At 41.7% G+C, this 24,067-nt stretch overlaps 1 protein-coding gene across 1 annotated transcript; it reads right to left on the bottom strand.

The window, feature by feature from the left end:
• Positions 1 to 2,671: 2,671 nt before the first annotated feature.
• On the bottom strand, positions 2,672 to 23,252 carry EIF2D (eukaryotic translation initiation factor 2D). Its single transcript, XM_053454421.1, has 15 exons — positions 22,990 to 23,252; positions 14,130 to 14,320; positions 12,555 to 12,638; positions 11,244 to 11,334; positions 10,842 to 10,949; positions 10,452 to 10,696; positions 9,754 to 9,871; positions 9,102 to 9,147; positions 7,752 to 7,855; positions 6,916 to 7,074; positions 6,112 to 6,201; positions 5,285 to 5,380; positions 4,834 to 4,954; positions 4,395 to 4,569; positions 2,672 to 3,944 (listed from the first exon to the last, which is right to left on the bottom strand). Exons 1-15 carry the CDS (start codon positions 23,043 to 23,045, stop codon positions 3,874 to 3,876), a joined length of 1,755 nt encoding a protein of 584 aa, XP_053310396.1. The 5' UTR covers positions 23,046 to 23,252; the 3' UTR covers positions 2,672 to 3,873.
• Between the last annotated feature and the right edge of the window lie 815 nt (positions 23,253 to 24,067).

The following is a 24,067-nucleotide window of genomic DNA, read 5'->3' as shown; positions in this document are numbered from 1 at the left end:
GCTGGCCATTGACAGGCAAAATGTTGTGTACAGGTCAGAGTCCCTATCACTAAATAGATCACTCCTAGTGTTGCTTGGAAGCCTTAAAACCACTTCAGTATGGAATACTGTAGCCAAGCAAGATGAACAGAAGGGAGCTTGCATTATAAATATCCACCACAAGCCTGCCCATCCAGGACTTAACAAGGTAAGCTGAGGTGAGTTGAGTAAGGAACATAGTAGGATGCTCCATGAAACACTTATGTTTTTGAGGTCACTGGCATTGACACATGTGCTTTATCAATGCTACAACTTACAGAAGTGAACCAATGCCATATTCACTAACAAAACAGGAAATTTAGGTACATTCCATTTTATTTGTTGATCAAAGCAGGAATTGAAACAGATTTTTTTTGCTGTCTGTACAACACAAAAATTGCTTGTGCATGTTCCAGAGCTGTAGCACACGTAAAACAACGGCAGGCCAAGCAATCTCTAATGTCTTATATATTATTCTTCTATCATCACTTTAGCACTGGCACTTCGATACGCAATGAGCTGTGCATCATCTGGCTCTTGTGTAATAATGGACATCTATTTTACCCTTTAAGTGCTGTGAACAAAGCATCATTCAGGAATAGGTGTTACAACAACAAAGCCTTTGGCTTTGCAGGCCATCTTCTTGCATATAGGAAAGAACTGATTTTAACAGAGGTGTTACTGCATCTACACATAGATAACTGCCAAAAAATTTTTTTTTACTTAATTTGATCCCCCCCAGGGTTTCTGGCCACTAATTCCCAACGCTGACACCACAGTTATGGGACATCTGAATGGCTTCCATGCTAACATCACATATAGGGTCTTCCTGCATTCACTGTATCCATCCATAAGGGGCAAATCAGAGAGCACCAATATTAATCCAGTAAACAGGTAGCACCAAGAAGCTGTTGAGGATGTTGCCCATGGTACTTCAAGCTAGGCACATACCAGAAAGGCAGAGAAAGGCTCAGTTTGTAAGATCTGACTTTTTTTTCCAGGTCACATTTCACATGTTGCTGAGAAGTCATGGTGAAGTGCTGCTCTACAGTATTTGCTTTATAAAGAGTACCACAGGAGCACAATAGGCATAAAGATATGCATAAATGTTATAACCAGACTTTTCAAATACATCAGGTGTATGTAACTCATAGTAACTCTGGATAATTGCCACAAAAACACAAATATACTTTGGTGTGAATTTTCACATAACGAAAAACTTCAAAAACTTTTATACAATGATGCAATCCTCCAGTTTCTTTTCACACTTGTGACACCTTTATTCCAGGTCATTCTTTCCAATCACCTACCTTTGGATGAGGTGTGTGAATGATTTTTAAAATGCATTTACTAATAGGCTGGGCCTGAGGAAATAGTTACAGAACATTATAGGGTGCTACTTTACCATGCAGTCTGCCGGTAATCTGTGGTCTACTGTTAAACTGTTCAGTATAACAGTATAAACCTGCTATAATGTGAATGAGAAACAGGTTCCGTAATTCATTCTGATGCCTGGCCTGCATATGGAAATCTAAATGCCACTGTTTACAGCCATTTTACAGTGAACCATCAAGAAAATCATGTGGATCTTGTGACAGGAGTAAAAACACAAGCAATTGAACAATCGTAGTTGGATGCCAAAATATGCATTTTGAAGAAAATGAGAGGCGTTCCCAATGAGCTGTTGGGAAAGTGCTTAGAAAGGATGCAGATTTGTTTTGGGCATTTCCGAAGGACATACATATTGTTTAAAGGATTGAAAAGAAAATACGTTTTATTCATATGTCATAAAATTAAATATAATTGATAAAACTTAAATATAAATCAATACTGTTCACTGTTTTTTTGTATGCTACAGTTTGGGAAGCCTGTACGCTAAAGTAGAAAAGCTCAGGTAGAACACATGCTAAAGTAGCACCTACTATAGCGTGTATATTGAAGGCAAGGTAGGGAGTACTGAAATGCTTTTGAAAACCAGATATGGTACCAGTATAAGACTTTGTGAACCAGTTGTGACAGTGATCATGGCTTAGCGCGACCAAAACCCTTTATGTAATGTGTGCCACTGCTGGCAGCGCCTTGCTTATTGCAGTTGTATGTCCGCCTGCACCTCAAAAAAAAAAAAAAAAAAAAAGCCGCTTTGGCTCTATTGATATAAGAAAGAAATATGCCATCTGCTGGCAGGAGAACACAGCATGTGCTGCTGCTTTTATTTTAATTTATTTTCAACTTGTCTTAAACAGAGTGTTTGAAAGTGAGCATGTAAAATGACTGTAGAAAATTAAAATGTATTGGAAAAAACAAATGTATATAATAAAATTCATATAAACTATAAATGATAGCCTATTTGTTTAACACCTCTCCCTATACCGTTAAGGATAGTAAGAGAGTTTTAAAATGACTTCAAATATTAAAAATAAATCTTGACTAATGTAGTACATCCCTTTCATGATTATTTATGTTTTTGGGTTTATTGGGGTACCTTCTGGGGAGATACCTGAGGGAGAGGGTGCCGCAAATGTGCCTTTGAGCTGGGTTTTTTTAATCAATTATATAAAAATGTACACCAAAAATGTTAAAAATGAAACTCACTTTGGGTGATTTCTTTCTTCTTATGGAGCTTTAAATGTTTTCAAAACTGACTCATGAAAGAAAAAAAAATAACTTTACTGACAGCTCGGTAGATAATAGGAACAAGCATCATAGCAGAAGCGGTAGAGGCCAATACAGTGATGGGATTTAAACCTGCATGGAATTAAGCAATCCTGAATCTAAGACAAGACCGAGTACTGATTAAGGTCTCAGTCCTTACATCAGAAAAAAACGGGCAGACTAGATAAACCAAATGATTCTTATCGGCCATAAAAACCTATGTATCAAAAAATAAATTAAAATGGTATGTTCCATCAAGGAAAGTACCATCTTATTACAATTTCCACAGCATGGTTCAGGTTCTGATCTGTGGATGGCTCTACCTTCTGAAGCTAGAAAAAACTAATGATATTTTAATATATGTCTATTTACATTTTCTGCTTAGCCTTATAAAATAAGGTTGTAATCATTAAAAACCGTAGAGCTCAACATAAGCCACAGACCTAGTTGTCTAGACACAAACGCCATAGCTAGGGTGCATCTCAAATTCTCAATAATTATTTCTTGAACCCAAGTACGTAGACTCTTTCTGTTCCTGTTAAAGGTGGTGTTCCACTTAGACAAAACATGACTCTCTAGCATGTTAAGCAAACAAACCTTAGATCAGGCATGTTATTATTTCCTCTCAAGGTTTGTCACATAAAAAACTTGCATAAACCGTATTGGTACCGGCTTTTTCGTGTCATTACAAGCATTCCCTCGTGAAAATAATGAATTAGGCACATTTTTACATCATTAAATATTTCTTTCTGGAAAGGATTTGGACTTGTAACCGTTCTAGGAATGATGTTTACATTGCTGCATTTAAAAAATGTAATCATAAATTCGGCAGAGGAGGTGGAACAGCACCTTTAAATGGATTTATCTTGGGAAAATGTCGGTCTAGTAAACCCTTGTTTCTCCTGATTCAAGTTTAATTACATGTAGCATGACAAGTGGTCATAATAGTCAATTTCAATATGTTTTGCCAGTAAACATAACAACAAGAACGCAGTCCTCAATCTACTGTTTTAAATGCTTAATGAATTGTACCAATAAGAACCTTCTTGGGTCACAGAAACTACTAAAACCTAAGGGTAAGTGATGTTTGATTCACAAAAGGCAGTTAAACCAGCTACTAGTGGTTGCTGATGGATCCAGTGCTGGGCTGAATTAACCCAATTCAAGCACTGGATAACTGGTAAAATAATTTTTGGTTTTGTGTCACTTCTTCTTGCCAGGTTTGGTTGCCAAGTCGAGGCCGGTCACATACTTCCGTGGGATCTTAAATTCTTCTGCAAACACATAACAAACGGATGATGACATACATATATACCTATAATATATATATATTATACACACACACATATTATATACACACACATTATAAATAATCATATGTCTAAATTGGACATAATTAAAACAACCTTATAGTTTGAAAATTGACTTCAGGAAAGTCGAGGGGCTGCATTTTCGATTCCACTTCCGGTTGTAAAATTATTTCCTTACCTAATCTTACAAAGGCTACCTCAACCAATGATATGCATTGCAGACCCTTGAGAGATGGGCCTTTCTTACGGGTACTGTAGTGTTGGAACAGGGGGTAACTGGAATAAGATATATCATACTGGAGGCCTATTATGTGAAAAAAAACACTGACTATTTGTCACACCAACTGCCTCTTTCATTGCTGATGTAGAAATTTAAATAGGCCCTCCGTCCATTCACACAACGCCTGCACTCACCTATGAGAAGCTTGCCGACATGAGACACTTGGCTACCCTGGATTTGCACTTGGAGCCTGTCCTTTGACCCTGGAAGAAGGGAGCAAGTGGCACTGGCCTGGACTCGCTGCTGCAGAATGTTGGCAACTGAAGAAGGGTCAATTTCATACAGCTCCAGATTCTTTAATATTGTGACCTGTATGGGGTGAGGGACATTACAAATGTGAAGTCATTCTGCTAACAAACACAATAAGCTGGGGGAAAAATACTGAGCATTGCTGTGAGTTTACCTCTGCATAAATAGCCATGCATTCAGAATTACAGCAATATTTTACATCATTGTAATTTGTTCTTATAGGTTAATCATAAGAAGAGTGTACATAGCAGGTCACAAAAAGATGGCATTAGCAAAGTCTATTATTATTGCTCCTTATGTTGTGATATATCTTGTGAAACTAACCTTTTTGTTTGACCCCCTCTGTGCCACGCTGATGTCAATGGGTTCAATGTTTCCCTTCCGAACAATAGGAGAGCGCCCAGGGAAGGTGATCTGTTGTGAATGTTGCATCCTGTCTAAGCACCTTTAGTCAGAAGGGGTTAAAAAAAAGGATCATAGAAATGTAGATATAATCAGGTCTGCATGGCAACTGCTTACCACAATGAAAAAGGCCAAGTCTTTTTATAATTATAACAAATGTAATTCAAAAGGTTGCAAACTACTCTATAAAAGCGAGAACGACTGATCTCAGGAGCTGCAACCCTCTAGGATTTCTGTAATGAATACATAATCAAGGAATATGTATGATATCAAAAGGCCTGAAAATAAATTGTGTTTAAAAGGTCTAGTAATTACAATGAGTAGCACCCTTTAAAAGCATCTGACGATTCAGCTAGCTCGCTATGCACTCTACCTTGTGAGAAGGTCATCCCATTTGAGAAATGAAATGTCATTATACTCAGATTTGTCCAGAAGGCAGTCACACAGCACAGGGTTAATCTTAACAAAACTGAAGGAAAATAAAAAACAAATTTACTATGGGTATCGGGTACAGCAATTACACAACACAGTAATTTACGCCAACATTCTTTTCACATGCCGTTTTGATTCTGAGTCAATGTACTGAAATTCTGCCGACACTCGACTACCTTTCTTTGAAAAAGTACATTCAAGCCATCCTTCAGTGCTCTCTCTTAATAGCATCTCTATTTCTGTGTGCAAGCATACAAGGTTATATTGTAACAAGGTTATACTACAAGGTTATAATACTTTTCAATTTTTCAAATACATCTACACCTCCTTAAAGACATGATTAAACATCATTGATCCAACACATTGTATGATTACTTCATACATTCAGACTTTTCATACATTCTGGGGCACAGACTCTCGTGCACATACAAATAATCAATCATACACAGTCCCCTGTAGAACTCTGTTTCTCTTGTCCTTACAATTCCCCCCTTTTACTTTATGCTTCCTCCCACACTGTTTCCTTGCCTTTGGATGAGCCAACAGGTGAATATGGACAAGAGCGAGAGCCAAAATAATTTGTGACTCTGAGAACCAAGGTATGACATCAGGCCTGTGATGAAGCTATATTACAGACCTCACTGTCCCTCACATAACTGTGTGAGAAGGTCAAGGGAGACCCCAAAAGAAAATGTTTCCTGTCCTTTTTTTCTTTATTTTGTAGCTTCAAGGCTTAGGTCTAGAGGCAACACTGAAAACATCACTTACTTCTTATTATCAGGGTCCACCAGCTCATTGGTTTTGACATATGTAATGATTATGCTTCTGACATCACTCTGCGTGAGGAGGTCTCCCTTTCTGTGAAGTAAAGTATATTATAAGAAAATATATTCATTAATATAGGCTTTAAACTTCCAAGTGAGTTGGCTGCTGCAACCTATCCAATTTTTCCTGAGTTTGCGCTTTGCTAATGATGAAGAGGACTTACAATTAGAAGAGGACTACTGAGATCAGCTAGTTAGCGCTCAAATAACCAGCATTCATGTTATAATTCATTTCTCACAATAGATTATACTGAAAGGTATCCTACTTCGACTTAGAACAAGGGTCCAGATTAGAGGACTGCATTGGGAGGCGGGTCCCGCGGGACCCGCCAAAAAACTTGCGGGCGGTCTTGCTGGGGCTGCGGGCGGGAGCGGGCGGTCAGGCACTGTACCTGCGGGTCCCGGTAATCCCGCGCAGTCCCGCAAGGCTATCTTCTCGCTGCTCCATAACAGTGTCTCCTATCTTGCTCCGCCCAGGAACAAGGCGGAGTCACGTGATGTGACGTCACTTCCTGTGACTCTGCCTTGTTCCTGGGCGGAGCAAGAGAAGAGACGCTGTGAGGGAACAACTTGCGGGACTGCGCAGGAAATCAGGTAAGGAGGCGGGCGTGATTGGCCACAAATGTGGCGGGAACGGGCGGGATTGGCCACAAATGTGGCGGGAGCGGTACACTCACATTGCGGGAGCGGGATTAAAAAAGCAGTCCCGCGCAGGGCTCTAGTCCAGATTACAAAATATGCTTCTCACCTGTGCCCTGTATCCTGAAACAGAGGCATCATCTTTGCAGAGATTCCATACAAGGAAGTAATTTCAGGAGGCTGATATTGTTTCTCCCCAGCCTCAGCCATGCCTTCCGTTGCAATCTGAGCTTCTGGAGCAGAAGCTGGTGGAACAAATGCTCGGATGCTGTCAAAAACAACAGTTTTGGAGTACAAATGATTTTAATAACCCTTTATGCTACTTAATCATACAAATCAATGGAATTTCACCGGCATTAAGTGCTAGTGTAGGTAAAGCAAAAAACAATCTGACAAAAATGTGCACTGTGTTGGGCACTATGGGGGGTGAAAGTAGGACTGTGACAGATAATGATGGTAATACACACCAGAAATGTATAAAAGGTTAGTAACTTTTCCTATGTTTCTCTTATTGCGTGTATGATACGCTCATGGTATCTTCATAAATTACCATGTTTGATGTAACAGGAAGAAAAGATGTCCATCTGCTCATTTTATATTGTATTGATTCACAAGATTCTCTAACTGTTTTAACATGACTGCATCCTCTCGGGTGAGATGTCACTCATACAATCCCTAAGATCAATAAAATATATAATCAAATAGCTAAATCAAAAGTGGCAACCAAATCCTGAAGTGTTTAATAGGTAATCCAACGGTGATACAGGAAGTGAACCCTTGTGTTTTCAGTTCCTGTATCTTGAAAAGGGACAGAACAACTTTCATTCTTTACAGTACTATACTGTTGGAATGTAGCTGAATGTTTATCATCATCATGCCTTTTGTCTACCATTTCCACATTCATAGAATTCAATGACTGAACATTACATTCCTTTTAGCGCTTACTCTGGATGTTTCCAGTCTACTTCCACAATGCTCTCCACACCTTTACTGAGTTCCTTCACTTGTAGGATCTTGCGCTGCTGCATTGTCAGCAAAAATTTTGAAAGCTAGAAGAGGACAGTTAATTTTAGTGAGGTTTACACATACAATTAGAATACATACATGTGTTCTAATGGGCGCACCGACCCAGTCCTGGAAAGCTAATGAGGTCTTTCCCCTTTACCTGCACTGCTTATTAATGCTGTTCCACCCTAGCATAGAGAAAATACTAGAGAGGTCTGCGCAGTTATGTTTGAACTGGAAAGGGCATTTGCCAAAGTTGGAAGCATACAAAATACATCTAAAATGTCTATATACAGTATGTTGTAGCATTAAACATTCTGGAACTGGCAACATTGTAGGTAAGGCCCTTTCCTGATCTAACAGGACTGTGTCCCTGTGCACAAAGAAAGATCCATAAAGTCCTTGTTTGATGGGTTAGTTGTGGAGGAACTCAAGTGGCCTGCACATAGCCCTGACCTGATCCCCTTTTGGAATGTAAACCGGGCCTTCTCATTCAACATCAGTGCCCAACCTCACATTAGTTAAACATGTACACAGTCCAAAATCTTGTGGAAAGTCTTCTTCCAGGAGAGTGGAGGTTGTTATAGAGCAAAGTGGGGGCAACTCCATATTAATGCCCATACTTTTGGAACGGGATGTCCAACAAGCTCATATACATATGATGGTCAGGTGTCCAGATACTTTTGTGAGTTTATATAAACTGTGAGGGGAGCTGTTTTTCTATGGCTCATGCAGCCGTTCTTTCTGCTTGCTTTACTGGTTTCTTGGCACATGGTCATAGTGTGACGGGCATAGTATTTATATAGTGTCTACAAGCAGCACTTGCTGGATCCTGGACCACTGTCCATTCAAATAAGCACTGGAAGTCACTGCCCTGTCCGGGGAGTAATAAAAAGACCTGTTGTGCAGCTATTAATTCACAGCTCTTTTGTCTTTGATGCAATAAACCTTTCCTGTTCTTTAAAGAGTGTGTTTTGCTGTTACATTATTTATTATTACATTATAAATACTCACACCGTTTTAATTGAAAGTATAGTTCTGCCATTGACTGACTGCTTAAGCAGCCAATCAGTGGCATGACATTTTAGATGGTGAAAGAAGACTTTGTAGAATGGTAAGTTTTTAATTTTTTTCAGTTTTAGAAGGTTACATATTAAAAAAATATTTCATGTGCATTCTTCTATGGAAGTGATGTTTAACTTCACACAATTAAAAAAAGAAAAACATCTACTGTATCTACACACATCTATTAAAAGAACACTTGCGGATTGAGGATTGAGGATAGTTTACCTTTTTATAACTGGACTTCTTAATATCGACTTGCTGTCCTTCGGGGCTAAAGTAATTGAACATAATAAATCATTAATTCACAATTCATTGTAACCGATCTTTGTGCTGCTGTATAGGAATATCCAAATTACCAAAATATATGCACATGGATCCTTTAAGCAAGCAGGCTGTGCTATATATTTTTGTTAAGCACAGAGGCATTTTTAGCCTTGCCTTTCCATTTAGGTTACCCACATAAATGGTTGTTTTTAAGGTAAGCAGGTCTTTCTTCTGAAATTATGTATGCATGTATGCATTTTTCAGTTTTACCTCTATTAGACAGCAGTCCATCATGACTAGAGATTACTTGGAGTCTTTGTAGACCCTAAAAATATATCTTGTAACCACTGATTACGTCATAATGATATGACAAAAGTCCCCTTAAAAATGATAGGATTCATAAGATTTAGGACTATTGCTGTTAACATAAGAAATTAGTTCATTTTAACAGCTAATGTACTATTCAATTGTTTGTAGTTTTGCTTCTACCATGTGCAACAGTGATGTGACCTGTCACAATGTCAAATTATTACACAAAACCAGGTAAGAAAAAAAATTAAAAATACCACTGCTCTGGTGGTAGGTGGAAACCTCGCAAAATGTTAGGACTCACCAGCAGGAGAACAGATAATTCCGGAGAAATGTGCTTGTGAGAAGAGGAAGATCGGATTTCTTCACCTTGTATTTTAAAGCGTGAAAGAAGCACTGGTTCAGCAAATTGTCCATGGTCTCTGTAGTATAAACAGAGGGAGCTCTTAATGAGTTAAAAGCCTAAGTCTGAAGGAGTCAAGCAGGGTGGCAAAATAATTTCTTGAACTAGGCACATCTATATTTAGATAGACACACACATTATATGTAGCTAAGCATATATAAGCAATGGTTTTATTGTAGGTATATAGACCTGACAGATAGATAATCTCCAGCCATGTGGGGAATCCTAGTTGCCGTTAATAAAAGCAATCACAAAGGCTTAGATTAGCAGGTAGGATAATATATTTTAAATAACTGACTTGAAAACGCACAATAAATTTTCCAGCCCGTGTAGGTTTGTCCTACAAGGGCCGAGCTTGCTTTAATAAGTCCCACCTTAGCGAACGAATGCCAAATATTTGGTATTCCCCTACAATCTTCCAACCCTTGTGCTGTTCATTGCGTTCTTCCCTGAGAGGAAATCAGGGAAACCTGTAGGTCACTGAACTTCCCAAATAAGGCTGAATTTTAGCAAAATTAAGTTTAAGCCTTTTTTGACACTTTTTACTTCTGGCTCAGATGCATTTGAAACAGTCTTTCTAAATTCTCTGAAGAACAAACCTTGTGGTGATAGCTGAATTGGTGCCGATTCCTGTAAGTCTTGTTCATCTTCTATCTCCTCAGGGGTCATCTGAGGAACATCAGTCTCTTCCTCCCTCAAGTTAAGATTCTCTAAAACTGTTTCTGGAACCTGGGTTTCAGACAAGGACACCTGGGAAGTGTCATAGTTCTGCTCATCTTTCGTTAGAGCAAGAGGTGTCTCCAATGGACCAATTGTCGGAATATTAGACTTGTCACCAAATGCCCTGTTACGATGACATTTGCGTGTTAAAGGATTTAATAAGTAAGTACACTTCCCATCTTAGGTATATACACGCACACAGTTTGAACCTCAAAAAGAACCACAAAAGTCTGACGATAACAATTGGTGCCACAGATGGTGCCACTCACCATAGCTGATCTCTGTAAGTGTGCAGTACGTTGATTCCTTTGCCTTTCATTCCTGATGCTAGCATTTCCTTTGTAGACATAGTAGCAATACCTACTGCAACGGGTGCCCTTAACATAAAAAAAATGTACATTAATACACTATTTCTGCCTGCTATATTTGGTATAGGCATTAGTAAAAATATCTGGCGTGAAAAACGCATACAAAATAAATCCGTTCCTGGCCAGTGTAATCTTACAACCTATGTTTTTCCCTTTAAATTCCACTGATTTGAAACTACAGGCCTCCTATCCCTCTGAAATTTGAACTACTTTTTTTGTTCTATTATAAAGTGAATTGAGGGAGAGATAAGGTTTTGGTAACTGACGTGTGATTCACTATTAATACATTGTAAAATGAACTACCTGTTTCCCACTACTGTAATTGCACACAGAGTGCCCCGTTGTACCTCAGGCAGACCAGAAGAGGGCACAACAACTCCGGGGAGCATCAGATCTGAAAAAGACAAAATGTCGCATGGCAGGAAATGACTGGGTTTCTATTCTTAAGGAATATTCTCCTCCCATAGAAGTGTAAGGAAGTGTGATAACATGATTGTTCATCACTTGTTTAATACTCCAATATAGGAGTACTCCCTTTTAAATGCCCAAAAAATGCCAACATGCAACTTTTGTGCCAGGCACTCTTTTGTTAACAGATCAGTATATTTGAGAAAGAGATGCAAGCCCCACCTTATGTCATATTAACTGGACAAGTAGATACGTCACATAATGCCAGCCAGTTGTTGAGCCAATACCATTTTTCACTGACTGGTATTATCCATCTGAGTCACCAAAACAATCAGCTGCATCGTCAAGCACATTTACAGGGGTACGGAAACGTTAAAGAGATTGAGCACTGTTTATTGCTATATTTTGAAAAACTAATAAACCAATTAAAAATAAAAATGGTTCAAAGAAGGAAGCCCTAGCTTCCAAAATAAATCAGCGCTAGCGATAGCTGTTGATATACTCAATAACCAATAATAAAAAAAAACGATATTGCCGGCACTGCTAGTAAGAAAGCATCTACGAAAACCTGATAAATAAGCTTTACCTCTACACCTAAGTCTCCCTACACGGAAGTATTACACTCTGGTTTGTAAGTGAACCTACGGTGTTCTTCAAACACCAGTTGACTTAAGATGCAATGGCTGCTTACGGTTTGTATTAGTTATTGTTTCCATAGAGAAACACTTTATTAGTCAGTACTTACCAAAGACCATCATACAGTATCTAGAATTCAAAGGTGCCCTCTCTTGTTTAATGCAATGTTTAATTATTGCATTATGATGTAAGTCTACCTACATTTTGATCTGGGTATAACAGGTATGAATACACTAGGGAAGGAGGTCCCTGTCCCATAGAGCTTAAAGAGTCTTTATTGTACCTCCTCCTCTTGTTATACTGTAAAAAGTAAAATGTTAAGTACGCATGTTTGTGCTAATTAAATAAAAACATACATATGTTACGAAAGGCCAAGCCCTTCAAATAGCTGACTTTCAAGAAATCTCCTCTTCGATATTCTATTTGCAGTACGAGAATATAAATGAAATAACCTTGCGACTTGATTTGAGTCGTCTGGAAGTCTTGTTTTTTAATAGTTAGTATATAATCGGATTCATGGTGGTTTCTTTTTCGCCTACTGAACCTAAGGGCTGCAAGGTGTCTTCTTACCTGCTCCTCCAATCAACTTTTCCAGAACAGGCAGCCAGGTGGTGAATGCTGGGAGAAGATCTGGATACCGCCATAAAGTGTATACTGTGTGGACAGTAAGAGGTTGTTACAGACACGTTTCTATATAACATAAACCTTAAATACCATTAACCAAGACAGCAGTTGGACAATCACATCAAAGCTTCTAACAAGATTTCTGCATTTTTACCAACTACCATGCTTTTGCTTCACAACTGCCTTTCCCATTTTCAACATGTAGAGATCTATACAAATGCACAGTGCGTCAAGAAATATAATTACTATGTACTGGAAAGTCTGCACAGAACATCACGGAAACATGCAAATGTTCTGTAGCATTGAGGAGTACAACGTAGTTACGAGCTTGCTTTTTTGTCTGATTCCTTCCTGTTTATAATGACAGAGCTTATAGTATAATTAAATTAGCAGACATATTTAAATAAACATTCAGGATGTTTTAGATACATACAGTTGTGCGAAAAAGAAAGAACCTCTTTGAATGTGGTTTTACATATCAGGACATAACAACAATCATCTGTTTCTCAGCAGGTCTAAAAACTAGGTAAATACAACCTCAGATAAATAACACATGACATATTACACCGTGTCATGATTTATTCAACAAAAATAAAGCCAAAAAGGAGAAGCCATGTGTGAAAAAACAAAGTACAACCTCACTGCTTCCATAGGAATTAAAGACAGGCGCTGCTAATCAAATGCTCTTGATTAATTGGCTTTCATAGAGGTGGTCACACTTCCTAATGATCAAAGTTTTAGCAGTTAGCTGGTCTGGAGCGTTTAGGTGTGTGTTAACACAATGCCAAGGAAGAAATATATCAGCATTGATAGTAATTGTTGCTGCCCATCAATCTGCGAAAGGGTTATAATTGCCAAACAATTTAAAGTCCACTATTCTACAGTGAGAAAGATTATTCAAAAGTGGAAACGTTCAAGACAGTTGCCAATCTTCCCAGGAGTGGACGTCGCAGCAAATTCACCCCAAGATCAGACCACACAATGCCTTAAGAAAATGCCAAAAATCCAAAAGTTTTACCTCAGACTCTACAGGCCTCAGTTAGCATGTTAAATGTTAAAGTTCATGACAGTACAATTAGAAAAAGACTGAACAAGTATGATTCTACAACAGAATGGCTGAAAAAGAAAAGAATCAAGGTGTTGCAATGACACAGTCAATGTCCAGACCTCAATCCGATTGAAATGCTGTGGCGGGATCTTAACAGAGCTCTGCATAAACAAATGCCCGTCTGAGGTTGTATTTATCTGATTTTAAGACCTGCAGCAACAGATGAATGTTAAGTCCTGATATGGCATTTTTTATTTACACATACAGTTTCACAAATCATCCAATAAGTAAGCAGGAAGGTCTGCTATATGTAATATGTTCTGTAATACGCTGAAGTTCTAAACTGTGTAGAGTTGCAACACACTGCAGGACCACACAGACAACCAGATACGCATTTTTTCACTGTGAGAATTGCAGACAAAAGTACAATATAAAATTGCCAACGTTACTGTCATCTCCGACACTTATCTGACCTGATGGATACAGGTTCTTCTCCAGCTCAAACATGATGGGGTTGCGGTTGTGGACATATACGGTTACAGCATCTCCTTTGTGAGCATAGACTTTGACAATATTTAGCTCTTCTTTCGGAGGCATCAGCTCAGCAAGGTTTTGAGGAGTAAGTGTAGGAAAGGCTGAGCTGGCATCGCTGCGTAGCTTCCGCCTGTATAAAATATAAAAATAATGCTGAAATATTGTCTTTTATTTCTTACAGTACTTATGCACAAGCTTGTTACCAAAATAAAAAAACAAAAAAAATACAAAAAAAAAACACTTTTAGCAAGCATGACGGTGCTTCCATAATGTATTTATATATATATAGATATATATATATAGATATATATATATAGATATATATATATATATATATATTCTATTGGTTCTAGATGATTGTGTTTTTTAAAACTTAGATTTAAGTAATAACCTTGGCAATGTTATCAAACACAAGAATGGTTGGCTTGATTTATAACATTCATGAATAAGGCCATACTGTAATCTTACGTAGTTTGCCACAGAAGGCAAGATTGCTGCCATAGGATCCTTTTCAAACTGGCTTTATACATGCTTTTCAAAAACCAGCATATCAAGAGTGGTGGCAGGACACAAACACTTTACACATTAATTAAATATCATGTTCCTTTCTGAGATTAAAAGACCCTTTGAGTTCAAGTAAATTCCTTGAATCCAACACAAGTTGGCAGTACAAAAGGTCCACAATTTCACAATATATCTGCTTAGCAGATTCTACACCTATAGCAGTGTGTTGTTTCATACTACAGAGCCAAAAGACTATACTGCCAGAGGTGCTTGGGAATAATGGCCAATTCCGGCATCTTTGACGCCCTAGCACTGGGGGGCAGGGTGGAGGACTAATTGCTTCCTGTGCAAGATATTAGACTAGAAAAAAACCCATGTGCCATGAAGCTATCGCCACCTGCTGGACACACGAACTAGCTGCATATAGAAAGAAAGAATTCTTACCTGGGAATTCCTTTTCCTTGTCCATTTCCAGGTGGCACATGAGAAGAGAAGGCTCCGCCTACCAGGTAGGGCAGGAAATACTATAAAAAAAGGAGACCTCCCCCTTCCTCCCCAGTGTGGTTAAAAAGAAAGACTCAGGCAAATAATAGACAAGCAAAAGTAAATTTAATGGGTGGGAGTAAAAGTGTGCCACCTGGAAATGGACAAGGAAAAGGAATTCCCAGGTAAGAATTCTTTCTTTCCCTTGCCATTCCAGGTGGCACATGAGAAGATTTAGCGAGATAGGGAGGGAAGGATTCCAGTCTGCAGGACACGACGACCAAATTGAGACTCGTCAGAGAGATGAAGGTTCAGCCTGTAGTGCCTTACGAACGTATGAATCGACCTCCAGGTCGCTGCCTTGCAAATGAGAGACGGATTCACCCCGGAGAGTTCAGCCCAGGATGTCGAGACGGATCTGGTCGAGTGTGCCTTCAGGCCGGAGGGAGGCACTCTTCCCGCGGAGATGCAACATAAGGTGATTGCGTCCTTAAGCCAGCGGCTTATGGAAGCCCTGGACACTGCTCTGCCCGTGCGGGTCCCCGCAAAGGACAGGAAGAGTGCGTTGGATTTCTTCCAGGCGGATGTACGCAAGAGATAAGACAGGATACATCTCCGCAGGTTTAGCGAGTGGAGTTCCATGGACTCCACTCCAATCCATGGGATTCTTGGGATCCGGACATAACGTAGGTAAGACGATCTCCTGATCCGAAAGGAAAGGTGAGACAACTTTAGGGAGAAAACTCCGGTGGTAAACGGAGGATAACGCAGTCCGGCAGAACCTTGAGAAAAGGTTCCACTCTGGAGAGAACCTGGAGCTCACTCACCCTCCTAGCAGAAGCGAGTGCTACTAGAAGGACAACCTTGTAGGTGAGCAGCTTTAGAGAGGTATCCTCTAGAGGCTCAAAAGGAGATGTGGTGAGTTGGTGCAACACGAGGTTAAGGTCCCAAGGTGGAACCGACGGACGGAGCCTAGGGCGAAGTCTGCACATCCCCTTAGAAAATCTGGAGATCCAGGGATGGGAAGCCAGATTGGAGTCCAAGCAGTTGCTGAGAGCTGAGATCTGGACCTTGATAGTAGCAGGTTGTAACCCGTTATCAAAGCCGTCTTGTAAAAAGCGTAGCACCTCATGGATGGGTGGAGAGGATACTTCGTGCCCATAGCACCAGGTGATGAAACGTTTCCCAAACCTTCTGGTATTTAGCAGCCGTAGTTTTCTTGCGGCTGGAGAGAATCGTTTCCACTACCGATGAAGTTAATCCCCTTGAGGTCAGGATCTCCCTTCAGAAGCCATGCTGCGAGGTTGAGCCGGGAGGGATCTGGGTGGAGAACAGGGCCTTGAACGAGAATATCCCTCACCTGAGGAAGAAGCATGTGCTCGTCTATGGCCAGGTTGATAAGGTCCGAAAACCAGATTCTTCGAGGCCAGAAAGGAACAACCAGGATGACACTGAGGGTTTTCTCGAATCATCCGGAGCACTCTGGAAATAAGGGGAAGCCGAGGAAAAACATACGCGAGATCGAAATCCCAGGTCTGCGAGAGTGCTTCCAGGGCTCGGGGACGGCCGACTGGAGAGAGAGAAAAAAAACTCCTGTACCTGTTCGGTTAGGTGCGTGGCCATCAGGTCTATCTGAGGAGTACCCCATTTCTCCGTGATGAAAGTGAAGACCCTTTTGTGTAAGGACCAATCTCCCGGAAGTACTGAGTTCCTGCTGAGGTAATCCGCCTCCTGATTCAGTGAACCCTTGAGATGAACCGCGGAGAGAATGCAGAGACTGAACTCCGCCCATCGGCAGATCTGAGCGGTCAGGGTCTGCAGGCGCCTGTTTCTGGTGCCATCTTGTTTGGACAGATAGGCTACAACGGTGACGTTGTCTGAAAGGATCCTGATGGACCTGTGTCGCAGGATTGTAGACCAGAACCTTAGAGCCCTCCAGACCGCTAACAGAAATTTGATGTGCAGGTCTGATTCCCGAGGAGACCAAGTTCCCTGGGTAATATTGCTTCCCATAACAGCACCCCAGCCTCTCAAACTGGCGTCGGTGGAAATTACCACCCAGACTCTCGTCTGCCAAGAGAGCCCCTGTGAGAGATTCTGGCTGTCAGCCACCATCCGAGTGACTCCCGAACGAAGGGGGAAAGTTGGACGTTCTTGCGAAAGGACATCCTGGAGCGATCCCAGTGATCCAGCAGGAACTGTTGAGGAGGTCTTGCATGAGCAAGTGCCCAGGGAACCGCTGAGATGGAGGAGGTCATCAGGCCGAGCCAAGACATGATGGCTCTAATGGACACTGACTTGTTCGTGAGAACCGCTTGTGTGAATTCCCTCAATCTTGGGATCTTGTCCCGAGGGAGAAACGTCCCCTGTACGTGTGAATCGAGGATAATTCCCAGAAAGGTACGACGTCTGTTTGGAAGTAACTGTGACTTGAGTCTGTGTACTAGCCATCCTAGGTCGTGGAGGGTCCTGGGAAAAAACTCCAGATGCGACTGGAGCAAAGTTGCTGAGACCGCTACGAGGAGCCAATCGTCCAGATATGGGACCACCTTTACGCCTTTTTGCCTCAGGAAGGCCACGACCACCGACATGAGCTTCGTGAAGATCCGAGGTGCTGAAGCAATTCCAAACGGAAGAGCCCGAAACTGAAAATGTCGAATCGCTTGAGGTAATGGAACCGCCAGACGGAGGAATCTTGGTGGTCTCTTCTGATGGGAACATGTAAATAGGCATCCCGCAGATCTATGGTGACCATGAAGTCCCCTGAAGAATTGATCTCTGTGGCGGACTTCAGGGATTCCATCCGGAACCTGTGGTAACTGATACAGGTGTTCACCACCTGTAGGTTGATTATTAGCCTGAATTTCCCGGATGGCTTTGGACAAAGACTTGGGAGTAGGTTCCCTCTCCTATCTCTTGATGAGGAACCGGGACCAGAGCTCTTTCGAGAATTAAGTTGTTGAGCGTGGAGAAGAAACCCGATCTTTTCCAAGGATCTGCAGGGGGCATGGACAGCAGGAATTTCCGGGCAGGTAGGTGAGTAAGCTCCAGAGCATAGCCTTGTTCTATGATGCGAAGGACCCAGGGGTCTGAGGTGATCTCTTCCCAGGCATGAATGAAACCGGTCAACCTGCCCTCTACCTGAAGCCTGCTGGCGTCAGGACCTTCCTGCTTTACTGTCCCTGCCTCTTCCTCTTCCTCTCTGGAATCTCCCTCTTGCATAGGGTTTACCCCGAAAAGGACTGGTAGTCCTGATTGGAGGTTCAGGGCCTGTAGGACTCTCTCTCTCTTGGAGCTCTGTAATAACTCGATCTGAAACGAGGTGGTCCTTTCATCTGAGGTAAACAGTGCTTGTCCCCCGTGGTGGATTCTAGGATCGTGTCGAGATCGCTGCCGAAGAGGCTCCCCTGGGACGGAATGCTGCACAGCTTGTGTTTAGAGGCATTATCAGCAGACCATGACTTAAGCCAGAGTGCTCGCCTAGAAACCGCTGAAAGCGCAGTGGCTTTAGCAGACGTACGGATTGATTCAATGGAGGCATCGGAGATTAAATCAACTGCTAAGCAGGTGTCGGACAGGTTGCTAGCGACCTGCTCAGTCTCTCGAATAGCTGCAAAGTCTTCCACCGCCTGTTGGAGCCAGATTTTAATGGCTCTAGAAGTTGACGCCATAGCAATCGCTGGACGAAATTCGCCGCTGCTGCTTCAGAAGACCTTTTGGCAGACCTCAGCCCTCTGGTCCATGGGGTCTTTGAAATGGGCCGCGTCTACCAACGGAATGGCTATTTTTTTTTTTTTTTTTTTTTTTTTTTGTGGCCTTGGTTACTGCGGTGTCGAGTTTCGGGACTTCCCAGGCCTCAGAATTCTAATTATCGAAAGGAAAAAGCTTCTTGGTTCTCAAGGATGTGAAGAATCTCCTGTCAGGAAATTTCCACTGCTCTGTGATAATGGCAGAAAGAGAATCCTGGACTGGAAAGGTCTGCGGTTTCCTAGAGTGACCCTGAAAAGGATCTGGTTTTGCAACTGGTATGTCCTCCTGTAGATTCAGAGTAGAGTTTCCCTGTTTCTGTAGTCATATTCAAAAGGGAGCCGAATAATCTTCCGGGTTAACCGGGAGGTAATTTGGTGGACCCTGCTGGTAAGGTTGTTGCAGGGGTGCCTGAGAGGGGCTTGCCATGGCTCGAAAACAGTTAAAGGTAGACTGAAGTTCCCCCTTCAACCAGGAGGTAAATTCCGTTGTGGAAACTTCTTTAGGCCGAGAGCAGGGGTTGCACGTTTTGACCGAAGGGTCATGCAGGGTCTTTTTGCAGGATGAACAGGCTTGTGTTTTGACTATCCCACAGATTTCCTATGTGGGGAGGCTTCAGGAGGGATATCCTGATTTTTATCAGACATGACTGAGGAGAAGAAACACAAGCTGTAACTGTAGAAAACAATGGCATAGGCAACGTAAAACTTCTTCCAAGCAAAGAGGGCAACACCTACTTGAAATGGCAGTAGACAATCCTCAGGCACGGGCAGGCACAATAGCAGAGAGGTATATGCAAAACTACAGTGCAGAAACCAACAGCAAGGAAAGATCTTACCCATTCTGGCGTTGTATACAGAGGCATTTAGGTGCCCAGGGCCGGAAACCTCACATCCGGAAATTCCCAGCCAATTGACCTCTCGTGACCCCGGGTCGCTGCACCGGAAGTGAAGCCGATTGGGGATCTGAACATGTGCCGAGAAAACCGGCACAGCCGGTTAGAGATCTCCTCCTGCCGTGCCACACTCTGAGGATTCCCCGGGACGGAGTGAACCGGAGCCCGGGGATATACATCCCAGTGAGCCCCCTGGGCTGTGGGCAGAGCAAAACGAGGACTGAGCCTCGTGTGCGTTGCCGCGATACACGCGGAGTTGCAGCCTCCGAGGCTGCCGCACGAACCCTGGATCCACACGGGACCGCTGCCGGGTATCAGAAAAGGACGCCCCCCCGGGGCTCCGAGAAAACAAAAAAAGGAAGGAAAGGTAAGCTTCAGCCTAACCGCTACCTGAGTAGGGCAGGAAACAACACTGGGGAGGAAGGGGGAGGTCTCCTTTTTTTATAGTATTTCCTGCCCTACCTGGTAGGCGGAGCCTTCTCTTCTCATGTGCCACCTGGAATGGCAAGGGAAACCATAATTAGTTTGTGTGTCCAGTGGTCTACAAAGAGCCAGTTTTCCCATCTGATGTGCCATCTGGTGCTCAACAGGGTCAAATGAATCGACATCACGTGACCATCCTGTAGTAGCACAGCAGCTGCTAGTTCCTGTCTTTTGTGGCTGGCTCCTACAAGAAACGAGTAAAGCTTTGCATTAGTCACTCCTCGAGCTTTGATACCTTGTTTTTGGGAAGGGAAAAAAAACAAGTTTTAAAGCCAGCGTGTGATTCAGTACAATTGTTAGCCAACCTGAGATCTGTTCACAGAGTTTATACAAGTCAAGTAGATGAAACGTCAATGTTTGATATGTCACTACATGTCATGGATACATCAGTATTAGCTAATGTGTGCGTTTCACACTTCATCCATTGTTTGATTTAGGAGTGACCTGACACTGAGGCACACTGAGCGATCTGCTTCAGGCAGCAACAGCAGGTGCAATTATCATTTTTACTTTTTTGTACCTGTGTCACTTTCCTGTTGGTTCATACAATTCATCATGTTTTCTAATGCAGTGTTGTAATACTCTAGTGACTTCAGTAATTGTCATAGATATCCATATGAATTAACAGATTGCCGGTTAGGCATAAGGAACACAGTCATGGTCACAGAATAGGGTAGGTCACATTACAAAAGTTACTGGAGCGCTCAGTGGTGTACTTTGTCTAAACGTTGCCCCTATCTAGGCAGCCACCATTCTCTCTGCTCAGCATTGGGATGGGATGCTGACCTCCACGAAAGCCCCTTCATGCTCACGATTGTCAGCTTAAAGCTTCCAAAAATAGCATGGAGCGCAGACAGCTGAAGTAGTGTTGTGCTGCATTTCCTAGCCAATCAGGTAGCACAATGTATGGGTGAAAAAATGGCCCTGACAAATCTAGTCGTTTTTCAATAAGCCAAGCCTCATCTATGTGAACAGGATGGAAATCTGGTTGAGTTCCGGTGTGATCGCCGGTAAGGGGCTTAGCAGCCATGAATTAAGACTCTGCAGGCAGAGGTTGAGGCAACTCCTGTTTGTAAATGACCAAAGGGACAGTATGTCCCATGTAGCCTTGCCAATGAAGAATGTATATCAAAGAACATGGTAAGTACTGCTATATGCATTGTTTAACCTGTATGGAGAAAATAAAAAAAAAAGGATTAAAAGCATTTACGTTTGGATTGCACCACCCCCTAACTGGTCTGGTTTTTCCGCTCTACTTTCGGCTGCTTGAAGCATGCTTTCAGCCAATGTGGCAGATATTACTGTATATGAATGAGAAACCAAATGCATGCTGCAGGAGCAGTTACTTTAACATCCTGTTCTCTTGGATTGCATAATTATTATACCCATTAAATTATTCCTCCACCTTTGGTAAATTACTGTCCTGACTGTGAAAGCTGAAGGAAAACCAGCATAATGGAACATTAACATGCAACTTCTACCACCTTGTGCCACAGATCACAGCTCATGTAAAGTAATACGGTCAAACAAGTCAGCATTCTTCAAACTTTTCTCCTGTGGCCCAGTGCAGCAACATCATGTATGCTCATGACCCCATCTGTGTCCTTACAGAGGACAGCTGTCCAGCTGCTGCAGGACTACATCTCCCATAATGCTCTTTCAGCTAAGGGGCTGGCTGAGGAGGATGGGAGATGTAGTCCTGCAGCAGCTGGAGGGCCACAGGTTGGATGCCCCTGATGTAGGGTCTCGTTCGATCTCCCTGGAACTATCATGTGAGCCAGTGCTGGAGCTGTCTGGAGGCGAGTGTGTTGTGCGTGCGCAGTGGCAACCAGGACATGTGTTCAGCCGAACATATCTCCTGAAAGCCAAGGGAATGGAGAGCACGGAATTATGTGGAACCCCACCATGCATTTACAAAAAGAAAAAAAACCGATAACTTAAAGGGGACACTCACATTAAAGTGCATATGGTGGATGGAGTGTCACGCCAATGAAGTTTGGAACGTCATTTTTTTATCATCTTAATCTTTATACAAAATAAAAACATCTGCATAGTGAGTAAACAGAAGCAGTACGCAGCACGCACATCATTTGATGAGAGTGAGAGATAGGCAGTTCAATACCCTGTCATATGCATATTGTAGTTGAGCGTTACCTTTAATTTAACTTTTATTTTTACATGCCAATGCACTTGATGACAACCATAAGCTGCTGGCAAGCGTTGGGACTCCTTTGCTTTATCAGTCCTCTGCAGTTTTATAAAGAAATGCCAATTCCAATCATTATAGACTCATAATATTGTTAATAACAGAAAATAAAACAACCCCCATGTATACTCAATAGCGTTTCTATAAAGTCACAAAAATATGGATAGAATATGAGATCCCACCACAAGAAAATACAAATACAATAGCAGAAAAAAAGATATAGGCGTGTGTGTGTGTGTGTGTGTGTGTATATATATATATATATATATATATATATATATATATATATATATATATATATATATATATATATATACGTGTGTAACGTTAAATATCTCTTCTACGGTTCTTATGAAATTCTCTTGTACTGTAACTAGGATCCTATAATAAAAAATATAAGCAAGCACAGCAAATCAAACAGATAACCCATGATCATCAGGAAATCTGTTTATATACTGGTGCCGAGTATCGTTTTCATCACCTGTCCGAGCCTTTGATGACAGTGTTGGATTTGACTCTGAAGACCTTGGCAAACATGGCTGAAACCAGCGCTAAGGATGCGGCAGCGATCTACAAAAGAGAAAGGAGACCGGTATCGGCACACAGCACGAATCACTCCCTGGAGGCCGCCATGTTTTTTGTCCGTTCTCCAATAGCGTCCCCCTGGAAGCAAAAGCACATTCGGCTGATGCGGGCGTGTTGAGCTGCATACGCTCTCCTGTGTATTTTAAACTGCTGTAATGTAAAATAGCAATAATAATTACAATAATAACAATAATAAAAAGAATAGTATCTGAAAATGATTAATATACTAGAGCTTTTCTCACACTGAATGGATTTCACATACAGACAGTTCCTCTTAGAACTTTTAAAGGGGGGGACTATTAAAGGCTGTGATGCTGTGGATGAGGACTCGTGTACGTTCACATAAATAAAAGCCACTCATATAGTATATTTTATAAGGTTAAATCAGTGTAGAAGCTTCACTTTCCTTCCTGGGTAAATCTTATCTTCATTCACTGAACAGGAAGTGAAAAAAATTGAACTTTGCTGTTTGGCCTGCAGAGTAAATAAACAGAATTTGCTGAAAGGGACAGTGATGTGTGTCACGTCAATCAAAATATCATTGCTAAACTGGCCATTTTTTTTAAAAAAATGAAATCCACAGCTTTTTTTTAATGTTTTATGTCTACGGATGCAACAACTAGCAGGCCTCGACTAAGCAAACAACATGGCGCGTGCACATCTAGCCATCAGCTGCACTTATGTCATCATGCGTTGGAAATATGTATTATAGACAAGGTGTGGCAGGTTAGGTGGATGCCCAGAGTACTATGATTTTAGCACCATCACCTTCTGCCCACTCCACCCTAACCCTTTAACGCACCCCCAACACTTCAGGTTTTGAAAATGTGGCCAGAGGGAGTAGTAGGTATAGCCAGATGTATGGCCATCTGTCCACCACGGCCAAAGAGCCCTCAAAGAGTGCCACAAGGAGGCTACATAATGACGAAGGTCTGTGCTGTTGCAACACATACCTCCTTTGATTCTCAGATGTT

The sequence above is a fragment of the Spea bombifrons genome, chromosome 2, assembly GCF_027358695.1.
Source record: "Spea bombifrons isolate aSpeBom1 chromosome 2, aSpeBom1.2.pri, whole genome shotgun sequence".
NCBI lineage: Eukaryota > Metazoa > Chordata > Amphibia > Anura > Pelobatidae > Spea > Spea bombifrons.
Note: the sequence above shows the minus strand (reverse complement) of the source record. Positions and strands in the feature narration are given on the sequence as shown.